At 39.9% G+C, this 12,382-nt stretch overlaps 1 protein-coding gene across 6 annotated transcripts in view; it reads right to left on the reverse strand.

The window, feature by feature from the left end:
• The window catches only part of supt3h (SPT3 homolog, SAGA and STAGA complex component), a 430,545-nt gene that overhangs the window by 97,585 nt on the left and 320,578 nt on the right, over positions 1-12,382 (reverse strand). For all 6 annotated transcript variants that reach the window (XM_080192373.1, XM_080192377.1, XM_080192374.1 and 3 more), the window contains one exon: positions 9,805-9,999. In XM_080192373.1, coding sequence (XP_080048499.1) covers positions 9,805-9,999 — 195 coding nt within the window. The remainder of the gene's footprint in view (positions 1-9,804; positions 10,000-12,382) is intronic.

The raw sequence follows: 12,382 nt of genomic DNA on the forward strand, positions 1-12,382 counted from the left end.
TTTCAGGTATCCAGATCACCAGCAACCTGTCTTGGTCCCCCCATGCCGACACCATAGTCAAGAAAGCCCACACACGCTTCTGCTTTCTCAGAAGTTTTTATTTAACTCAGGTAGTAACCCTGTTATTTCCCAAATAGAGCTGTTTTGTTTAGACACAATTTGCTGAGAAAGAAAGATTTTTCCAGTATGCATCACAACTTTTCACACGAGGCAGTATCAGTATACTGTGGTTAACTTGTGCGGAGCAATGGGATGCCACAGAACCACAAAATCAAACCACACAGTCAGTCTTGCTAAAGGACTGTTCTGGAAACTTAAGTGTTGTGTACGTATCTTTGGTTGAACAGAAATAGTACCAGAATTAGCTTTATAGAAAGTAATTGATTTGTGCAAATTTATCCCTTTTTTGATATGCTTCTTATATCCAGTTCTTTTCTATTTTCTCTGGTGCTCATTATCTAATGAGTTTGCAATCAGTTGCACAATTATTCCATCAGGCTTTTTCAAGAATTTGAGATGATTACAATCTGAATATTTAGTTTGGAGCAATCCTACATTAAGGTACACCCTTTATATAAATGTGTCTGGAAGGACAGTCAGTTTTGAAGGACAAATGCTAATATTTACCTTGCTAGTTATAGGCTTAATCACAACTACTGAAACATTCTCCTATCCAAATTTATCCTGCTACTTCCTTCATTTTTGTTTTTATTTAATTCTTGTAACACCACAAACCAATGCCTGAAACAGATTCCATGTTGGCCATACTCTACTCAGGGTAACACTGATGCTACAAGTTTATACAGGTTGGTTGAGGAGCATGTAGTTATGTTCAAATGTTTTGACGAAAGATTTTAATTGGTCATCTATTTCGTTTACATCTGGAGGTTAACACTACAATTTTTGAGGATTTAAAAGAAAATCTTCCTTGATTAGAACACACTACCTAACTATTGATATACTTATAAACCTAAAGGTTAGATGAGCACCTGCATTTCAGAATTATCCTGATGGGATGATAGAAAGGTGAGCAAATGTCAGATGTCTCAGAAGCAAAGAGCATTCACTATCCCAACCTTTGTTGTTGGGGGACCAGAGTTATAGCATTAGTGCCATAGCTAAATCAGAGACAACTTTAAGAAGACTGTCTTTTTGCTTCATCGAATCCCTACAGTAAAGAAGGAGGCCATTCAGCCCATCAAGTCTATACTGACCACAATCCCATCCAGGCCACATTCCCATATCCCCACGCATTTATCTTGCTCATCCCCCCTGACACTAGGGCCAATTTAACATGGTCAATCAACCTAACCCACACATCTTTGGACCGTGGGAGGAAACCGGAGCACCCAGAGGAAACCCTGCAGACATGGGGAGAGAGTGCAAACTTTACATAGACAGCGATCTGAGGCCGGAATTGAACATGGGACCCTGGCACAGTGAGGCAGTGGTGCTAACCACTGTGCTGCCCACCGTGCCTGCTTACTGAAAGCTGAATCATGCACACAAATTATATGCAGATGAGGAATGTCATTCAGCTCATCCATATAGATCAAATCAACACCCATCATAGCACCAAATTAAATGGTAATTTTAGAGTTTTTGCCTTGTCTGTCTGATACAAAAATCGATTTCACATGTTCAGCGCAAATGTGAAGAACAGCTTCCTCGCCTAAGTCCAACATTTGGCTTTCAGCAATTAAATATACTCTCTTCTGAGCCACAGTGAGATACTAATTCGATCATAGTAGTCTAAATGTAGTTTTATTTTATTGTGGGCATCTTTATGAGATTCTCTCTTAGTTTTCAAACCTGAGAAACCCAAGACTCTCCAGCCTTTTTTTTCCACAATTCAATCCTTGGACACTAGGGATCAGCCATGTGGTACTTGTCTGCGCATCTTCAAGGCTTAAATATCTCTCTCGTGCCTGTGACCACAAGTAGATACATTCCTCAAGGTGTTGTCTGATTGGAGGGTTGTTCAGTTTCATTGCAAGATCCTCTAAATTATACCTTACAGATCAGACAATCTAACATTGAAACGTTATAATGATTTACCATAATCTTCTGGGAACTCAGCCCCCTAGGGGCAAAAATGTTTGAACAGGGCGCAAATGAAAGCCAGATTCATTTCAAAGGTCATAATCCTAACAAGTAAGGTTGTGTGTGGTTTGAAAACAATGACCCTGAAATTAAATTGCTGGATGCATGCTAACAGAGGCTCTGATAGGCTGCAAGGCAAATAAATCCTGCAATAAGCAGAAATAAATTTACCATGCAATAGAATCTGAACAAATGCAAAAATAATGATACTGAGAAAAGGACTAATTTAACAGTTGAAACTTGAGCGAGAATTTCTGTTGATCCTGAAATCCAAAGTTGATATCATTGCCTTAAAACCTTAGAATCGTTATTATCTGATTTGCCAAGACCAACACCAGACACAGTAATTTATGGTATGGTAAGCTGGATGAATTTGTTTGGAATACAAACTTTTACTCACATTGTGGGTGTCATGGTGACACAATGGTTAGCACTGCTGCCTCACAGTGGCAGGGACCCAATTTCGATTCCAGGTTTGATTCACTGTCTGTGTGGGTTTCCTCTAGGTGCTCCCTTTTTCTCCCACAGTCCGAAAGACATGCTGATAAGGTACACTGAGGTAGAATTTGGCATGACCAATGTACCTGACAGGCGCCAGAGTGTGGCAACTAGGGGATTTTTATAGTAACTACAATGCGGTGTTAATTAGCCTTGCGAAACTAATAAAAAAAAACTTTAAATGATAATTGTAATACAGCTAATGTTTACCCCTCCATTTTTTCACCTTTTTCAAAACAAAATACAATATTTTTTAGAAAAAATAGCAATTTGATAAAAATAGGAATGTCTCAAGGTTTATTTCTGCCTAGGTTAGCATTTCTTTCTTTTCCCTTTTCTTTTAACTTTTCTGTTCTCCTCACAACTCAGGTGAGAGATGGATAGCTGAGCTACTTCCAGCTCAGTTAATACCATTCCAAAATACCCACAACAGGGTGGATAAAAGCTATCAAACATCTAGGAAAGATGTGCAGAGAACTCTTACATTACACCTTATTAATTAAATCTGAAGATCTTTGTCAAATATTTAAAATAAAATGATTTTCTGATGCCCTGGACTTTAAAAAAAAAGGGCAACAGAGCTCAGATAATTTCCTGAGGGCTGTAAGAAATCAACACAAATAAGAAGTTTTTCATATGGTAGATTTGATTTGAATTAGCAAATGTACCTAGTCAAATATTAATACACATGTTGAAACTGCTTCTGCTGTAGAGCAGGGTCAGGCAAAGAGCGAGTGGTAGCAATAAGGGACTCACTATTTGAGGCACAGACAGACGTTTCTGTGGCCACAATCGAGACTCCAGGATGGTGTGTTGCCTCCCTGGTGCCAGGGTCAAGGACATCTCTGAGCGATTGCAGGACATTCTTAAGGGGGAGGGTGAGCAACCAGAGGTCGTTATCATATTAGTACCAACAACATGTGAGCAAATGTGCCGGGAATCCTCCCATATGGGAGGGCATAGTGGTTAGTACTGCTGCCTCACAGCTCTAGGGACCTAAGTTCGATTCCCAGCTTGGGTCACTGTCTATGTGGAGTCGCACATTCTTCCCGTGTCTGTGCGGGTTTCCTCCAGTTTCCTCCCACACTCCAAAGATGTGCAGGTTAGGTGGATTGGCCATGCTAAATTGCCCCTTAATGTCCTGGGATGTGTAGGTTAGGGGGATTAGCAGGTTAAATGTATGGGGATAGGGCCTGGGGTGGGATTATTGTCAGTGCAGACTTGATGGGCCGAATAGCCTCCTTCTGCACTGTAAGGATTCTATGAATATTCTACTCTATGAAACATAGTAGGAAAAGGGATGAGGTCCTGAAGTGTGAATATTGAGAGTTAGGCAAGAGGCTAAACTGCAGGACCTCGAAGGCAGTAATTTCTAGACTACTATCGGTGCCACATGCTAGTGAAAGTAGGAATAGGGAGATTAGGCAGATGAATGACTGGATTGAGAGCTGGTGCAAGGGGCAGGGATTTAGATTTTTGGATCATTGGGATTTTTTCTGGGAAAGGGGTGACGTGTTCAAGAGGGGGACTAACATCCTGGCAGGGAGATTTGCTAGAACCACTCAGGAGAGTTTAAATGAGTTTGGCAGGGGGGTGGGATCCACAGCAGTAGGGAGACACAAGAGAAAGTTGAGGACAGCACAGAAGTTAAAGAGAGCACATTAAGTAGTAAAGGCAGTGTCAGTAATCCTAATACCAGACAGATCAGGCAAAAGCAAGACAGAGAGCAACGGAAGTCCACTTTAAATGCATTTATTTCAATGCAAGGGGCCTGACGGGCAAAGCAGATGAACTCAGGGCATGGATGGGTACCTGGAACTGGGATATTATAACGATTACTGAAACATGGCTAAGGGAGGGACAGGATTGGCAGCTCAATGTTTCAGGGTACAGATGCTATAGGAAACATAGAACACGAGGGAGAGGAGGGGGAATTGCACTTTTGATTAGGAAAAACATCACGGCAGTACTGAGAGGGAATATGTCCGAGGGTTCAGCCAAAGAGTAGAATTGAGAAATAAGAAGGGGGAAATCACTTTGATAGCGTTGTATTATAGGTCCCCAAATAGTCGGTGGGAAATTGAGGAGCAAATATGTGAGGAGATTACAGATAGCTCCAACAAAATAAGGTGATAATAGTAGGAGATCTTAACTTTCCCAACATTGACTGGGACAGCCATAGTATTAGGGGGTTGGATGGAGAGAAATTTGTTGAGTGTATTCAGGAGGAATTTTTCATTCAGTATGTGGATGGCCCAACTTGAGAGGGGGCAAAACTTGACTCCTCTTTGGAAATAAGGAAGGGCAAGTGACAGAATGTTTGTGAGGGATCACTTTGGGACCAGTGATCAGAATTCCATTAACTTTAAGATAGCTATGGAGAATGATAGGTCTGGCCCAAAAGTTAAAATTCTAAACTGGGGCAAGGCCAATTTTGATGGTATCAAGCAGGAATTTTCAAAAATTAATTGGGGCTGTCTGTGGGAAGGCAAAGGGATGTTTGGTAAGTGGGAGGCTTTCAAAAGTATGTTAACCATGGTTCAGGGTAAGCACATTTCTCTTAGAGTGAAGGGCAAGGCTGGCAGAAGTAGGGAACCCTGGATGACTAGGGATATTGAGGCCCTGGTCAAGAAGCAGGAGGCACATGACATGCATAGGCAGCTGGGTTCAAATGAATCCCTTCAAGAGTATAGAGGGTATAGGAGTAGGGTTATGGGAGAAATCAGGAGGGCAAAAAGGAGACAAGAGATTGTTTTGACAGATAAAGCAAAAGAGAATCCAAAGAGCTTCTACAAATACATAAAGGGCAAAAGAGTAACAAGGGAGAGAGTAGGGCCTCTTATGGATCAACAAGATCATCTATGTGTGGATCCACAAGAGATGAGCGAGATCCTAAATGAATATTTCTCATCAGTATTTACTGTTGAGAAAAGCATGGGTGTTAGGGAACTTGGGAAAATAAATAGTAATGTCTTGAGCAGTGCACATTTTAAAGAGAGGTGCTTGAAGTCTTAAAGCACATCAAGGTAGATAAATCTCTGCGACCTGATGAAGCTTATCCAGGACATTGTTGGGAGGCTAGGAAGGAAACTGTGGATCACCGAGCAGAGACATTTGAATCATCAATGCTCACAGGTGAGGTGCCTGAAGATTGGAGGGTGGCAAACGTTGTGCCTTTGTTTGCAGGAAAAAGCCTGGGAACTACAGGCCAGTGAGCCTTACATCTTTGGTGGATAAGTTGTTGGAAGGTATTTTGAAAGACAGGGCCTTCAGGCATTTAGCGATGCAAGGACCGATTAAGGGCATGGCTTTGTGAGTGGAAAATCATGTTCATAAATTTGATTGAGTTTCTTGAAGGGGTAACCAAGAAGGTAGATGAGGGCAGTGCAGTTGATGTTGTCTGCATGGAGTTTAGTAAGCCCTCTGACAAGGTACCACATGGTAGGTTTTTGCAAAAGATTAAATCTCATGGGATCCAGGATGAGGTATCTAAATGGATACCAAATTGGCTTCTTGACAGAAGCCAGAGGGTGGTTGTAGAGGGTTGCTTTTCAAACTGGAGGCCTGTGACTAGCGGTGTGCCTCAGGGATCAGTGCTGGGTCCACTGTTATTTGTCATTTATATTAATGATTTGGATGAGAATAAGATGGTTAATAAGTTTGCAGATGACACCAAGATTGGTGGCAATAGTGAACAGTGAAGAAAGTTATCTCCGATTGTAATGAGATCTTGATTAATTGGGCCAGTGGAGTTTAATTTAAACAAATGCCAGGTGATGCATTTTGGTAGATTGAACCAGCAGGACTTACTCAGTTAATGGTAGGGCATTGGGGAGAGTTACAGAACAAAGATATCTAGGGGTACAGATTCATAGCTCCTTGAAAGTGGTATCACAGGTGGACAGGGTGGTGAAGATGGCATTCAGCATGCTTGGTTTCATTGGTCAGAACACTGAATACAGGAGTTGGGATGTCTTACTGAAGTTGTGTAAGATATTGCCAAGGCCACACTTGGAATACCATGCACAGTTCTGTTACCATATTATAGAAAGGATAATGTTAAACTAGAAAGACCACAGAAAAGATTCACTAGAATGCTACTGGGGCTTGATGGTTTGAGTTATAAAAAGAAGCTGAATAGATTGGGACTTTTTTCTCTACAGCGTAGAAGGCTGGGGAGTAATTTTATAGAGTTCTATAAAATAATGAGGGGCACAGATCAGCTAGATAGTCAATATCTTTTCTCAAAGGTAGAGGAATCTAAAACTAGAGAGCAAAGGTTTAAGGTGAGAGGGGGGAGATACAAAAGGGTCCAGAAGGGTAATTTTTTTCACACAGAGGATGGTGAGTATCTGGAACAAGCTGCCAGAGGCAGTAGTAGAGGCAGGTACAATTTTGCCTTTTAAAAAGCATTTAGACAGTTACATGGGTAAGATGGATATAAAGGGATATGGGCCAAATGCGGCAATTGGGATTAGCTTATGGGTTTTTAAAAAAAGGGTGGCATGGACAAATTGGGCCTGTTTCCATGCTGTAAACCTCTATGACTCTAACTGGTTGTTTAAAATGGGGTTCAGCACATCGTGTGTAATTATAATTTCAGAGAAACTTGAAACCAAAAGGAATTGCACTAACAAAAATTAAGTGGTATAAACAATTCATAGAAGGGATCTTGTGTCTGATGTTTGTTAAACTCTAATGATTTGAAAAGAGTACTGAGTGGCAGAGTAAAATAGGCACACTACTCTTCTACTTTGGGACCCAAGTGTGCCACATTGAATCAGCTTTTATAGTAGCAGCATTTAGTTCAGCTCCCAAGTGTTAGGTGCCAACGGACCAAATCCCAACATTTCAGCTTAATAAAATTTAGCTGCACAGATATGGAAGCAGCTACAAAATACATTTATTTTTTTCTGAGCAATTGTAAGAATTCTTTCTGAAAGGACCATTGTTCCAATTCTTAGTCAGCATATGTCTGCAATTCATAACTGTGTCAGTCAGTGCAAACTAGTTCTGAAATTGCAATACTCACTCAGGTGGTGTAGGGAAGGCTGAGGTGTGAAATAAAAATAATGTTCACCGTGGCACAGAAAAGGTGTTACTTTGGAGCTGTGAAAATTAGTGCAGAACATGAGGCAAAGCAGGGAGTATATTTGCCTGAATGTCCTTACAAAAAGACTGCACATATCATAATGGTAACATGCAAAAAAACTGAAAAACATTTTCCTTGTCAGCATTAGATAAGATTAGCAGTTTCTTTCCTGACAGCTCAGTTGGTAATGGCTGTGTTAACTAAACAATGTTAAGCAAAAGACTCTGAAGTCTACTTCCCATGAGCTGAATTAACTGATTTCAGAAAGGATGAGGTACCACGATGGATTGGGACTGCTGGGCTAAGAAGGAAATATGAACAGCCTTGGTTCCCACTCCTGAACATTACTCACTTATCTCTGTTGGGTAATGCATGTGTGTACTTCAGGTAAATGCAAAATTCAGCTCTTTGTTTTAATTTTATTCATTTATGGGATAGAGATCACTGGCTAGATCAACATTTATGGTCAATCCCTAGCTGCCCTTGAGAAGGTGATGGTGAGCTGCCTTCTTGAACCACAGCAATCTCTCAGGAGTAGGTCGACCCACAATGCTGCTCAGGAGGGAATTTCGGGATTTTGATCCATTGACAGTGAAGAAATTGCGATATATCTCAAGTAGTCTCAGAACACCAGGTTAAAGTCCAGTAGGTTTATTTGATAGCACAAGCTTTAGGAGCACCACTCTTTCATCAGGTGAGTACCCTAGTGTTAACCCTAGTGTTGTGAGACTACTTACTATGCCTACCCGAGTCCAATGCTGGCGACTCCACATCATGATGTACTTCAAAGCCAGGATGTTGAGTGCCTTGGAGGGGAACATCTAGGTGGTGGTGTTCCCAGGTATGTACTGCTCTTTTCTTCAAGGTGGTAGTGGTTGTGGGTTTGGAAGGTGCTGCACAAGAAACATTGGTGCTTTCCTGCAGTGCATTTTATAGATGCTGCTACATGCGACTGCCACTGATCGTTGTGGTGAAAGGGTTGAATGTTTGTGTAAGAAGTAGCAATCAAGTGAGCTGCTTTGTCTTGGAAAGTGTCAAGCTTCCTGAGTGTTATTGGAGCTGTACTCACCCAGGCAAGTGAACAGTATTCCATTAGATTTCTTGTTTAGTTCAAAGGATACCCTGGACAACTTAGTGCTGTTGGGATTTTTGATTTGAGATTGCCTGGCAGGCAATGAACTTCTTGCAGCATAGAATATCCCATTAGTTCATTTCATCCATCCACAAAGTTGGCACCTTCCATTATCATTCATGGCACAGCTTAGAAGAATTGGACCTCATTAAATTAACATTAATGTTGGGATACTGCACATTAGTTCTGAAATTTGAAACTCCAACATCCTCCAAACAAAAGATACCAAACTATTCATAACTACCTAATTAACCACATTAATATTTGACTTAAACTAGTATTTAATGCTGGACTGGACAAAATTACATTATGTAAAAAAACCCGTTCCTGTTTTATAATGAGATAAATGGCTCAGATCTACTGGAGGTGATGGTGGTAGAGGACAGACAATAGCCAATCAATGGCGCTTTTACACGCAGTTGCTTCTTGCCCTACTGTCCAAGTCCAATTTCAACTCAAAGGGGTGGAATTTAACAGCCTCGCTCAACCCGAAAATGGAAAATCCTGCCCGAGATCAACAGACATTTCCATTGTCTGCCACTCATTTGCTCCGATTCTGTGGGGGCGGGCTGGTAGAATGCCGGCGAATGTCTTCATTTGCAAGAGGAGGCAACTTTTAGAATAAAACAACATCGAACGCAATAAACACAAATACTGAATTATTCAAAATGGGAATAGTGGAATTCCCAATTTGTGACATATTGGAAGCTTGAAATTCTTGTTAAGGGTCAGATAACCGATATGTATTTTTTGAAAAGTCATCGAGCACGTTAAGATTCAGTTCGAATTAGATAAGCCAAAGTTATCCCCAAATTCAACATTTGTTCTTCATTGACTTAATAAATGCACTGTTCTAATAAGTTAATAATATTTCACCAAAGGACTAAATTTAAAACTAAAACAGATTTCTGTACAGTACAGTACAATAGTACAGAGTGCATAAGAGAGCTGCTTCATTGAGTAAACCGTATTTACCAACCTTTTTTCTCTTGCGAGTTTTGGCTTTAGTATTGCTGGAATCTTGCCCCATGCCTCCATTCCCCATATTTCCTGAATGTGTTTTTGATACAAGATGTTGTGCTGCTGATGCAGGGGTTGTTGGCGTCGATGGGGGTGTGTTCTCAGGAGAGTCAGGGTTACTCTTCAAACTTGCAGATTGAGCTTGAAATTGTACCTAAAAGAACAAACTCATTTTGTTGAGAGGCTGAAATACCACACTTATCTTTATAACAAAACATCATTCCAAATCGAAAGAAGCATGCATTTTATGGGAGACATGATTTTGCAACATATGTTGACTTATTATTGTCACATGTATTAAACATACAGTGAAAAGTATTGTTTCTTGCATGCTGTACAGACAAAGCATACCATTCATAGAGAAGGAAATGCGAGAGTGCAGAATGTAGTGTTACAGTCATTGCTAGGATGTAGAGAAAGATCAATTTAATGCAAGGTAAGTCCATTCAGAAATCTGACAGAGCAGGGATGAAGCTGTTCTTGAATCGGTTAGTATGTGACCTCAGAATTCTGTATCTTCTTCCCGACGGAAGAAGGTGGAAGAGAGAATGTCGGGGTGCTTGGTGTCCTTAATTATGCTGGCTGCTTTGGCAAGGCAACGGGATTTGTAGACAGAGTCAATGGATGGCAGGCTGGTTAATTAGATGATTAGCAACCTTAAAAGTATTGTTATTTCTTTCCTGTACAGATATTATAACTATTTTGGGAAACGAGACAGCATTAACCATCATCAATTTAACTACTGATTAAATGTACATAATGAGAAATATACTAACAGAATAGCCAAGTTAATATCATGTTCACATTCAATCATCAGCAGGGCTCCATCATGGACATAGCTAATTTTGCCTACTTTGTTATATTGCTAGGAGATGAGGAAACAGTCCAGGTCATTTTCTCCTTTTGTTATATCCTGAAGGAGAGATTTGTTCTGATGGAGAAGCCTATCTGTAAATGCCAGTTAGAAGTGATATTCAAAACTAGAATTTAAAGTTTGTGCTCATTATTTGACCACATAGCTGATTTCTCATGAAGAAATTACAATCAGGAGTAGAACATTCCGCCCTTTGAGCTTGCTCCACCATTCATTTTGGTCACAGCTAATCATCGAATTAAGGATTCAGATTTCCCTCTCCCCCCCCGATCTCTTGCGTCCCCAGAGCTACACTTAATTTCTTCTTGAAATACCTTTTATCCCTCTAAGGTTTCTGGTAGAACTATACTTTCAGTGGACATCTGAACAGTTTAAGAAGAAAATTCAAGCTACTTTGCTCTGTTAAACCATCCATTGTAACAACAAAAAAGATTTGTTTGGTAGAAAAATTAGACAGTCAAGTATCTAACGATAACCACAATGTTCAGCGTAACTCGTGTATATCTGGTGAAGTTCTGATAAATTTATGTTTCCGCCTGCCATCAGGATAAGGAGAAAAGATAAAGACATGAAATAAACAATTATTCAAGAGATTAAATAAATTTAATTGAATCTGATTGCATAATCTATGGAAAATTAAGGGGTGATTTAACTATTCTTGTTCAGTGGACCTGGAAATTAAAGACCTGCGTGTTAACTCAATTCAAAGCCATTTGGTGAAGTAGGGAACTAAACACCAATCTTTCATTTAATACTTGATTCATTTACAGAATGCAACATTACAAATGTCTGCCTCCTCTTGAACCAACAGCCAGTATCCTGCAATTCTTCAAATTTGTTTGATTAGAACAAAAAAATCAATAAATTCAATAATAATGACAGGGCGACAGTCCTGATGGGACACTAAAACTAAAACAAAGTGTTGGCCTTCCTTTATACATGTTCAAGGTACTTAATCAATCAATAACCATCACTTGTGTATCCTTAAAGCTGATAACACAATTAACATAAAATTAACAATGGATATTGTCATTCAACAGACCAATTAAAGATTGTTCTATCAGGCTATCTAAATGGTTTCAATATTAAAACAGTGACAAGACAAAACTTGAAAGATTGAAGGTATTTCATCAGGCAGTGGAGCTCTTCCACAAGCCCAAATTCAAAGATCATAGGATACTGAAGGTTTCTTCTTTGATTACTAATGTAGTTTGACTCTATACTGCATTAGTGACCGTTATCCTTACTGCTGCACCACCTTCCCTGGCCCAGATACCGAATGGGTAGGCATCAGTTGGAGAAAAGGGTCATCACATTCCGCAATTTATAGCTAGTGAAAATCTTTTGGAACTTAAAGACAGTAGTTTTAATTCACATTTCTCCTTAAACGCATGTCGAAATTAAATTTGGAATATCAAGCCAAATTGTTTACTCCTGCTCCTTTGTGTGTAATCACAGTTGATTTTTTTTCTGTACTATTTTATTTCTTGCAAATAAATTGATTGGCAGTTTAGCCAGAAGTCGATGATCCAATGGTGTGACTTTTTCAGCAAATTCAAAGACATTGCATTCTGCATTATTTCTGGTCGATAACAGCAAAAAGGCTCATTGTCCAGACATTTCACACAAAGTGAATTTCTATTCAAATAAATTAAAACCTTGC

The sequence above is a fragment of the Carcharhinus amblyrhynchos genome, chromosome 7 (assembly GCF_965287045.1).
Source record: "Carcharhinus amblyrhynchos chromosome 7, sCarAmb.v2.hapA, whole genome shotgun sequence".
NCBI lineage: Eukaryota > Metazoa > Chordata > Chondrichthyes > Carcharhiniformes > Carcharhinidae > Carcharhinus > Carcharhinus amblyrhynchos.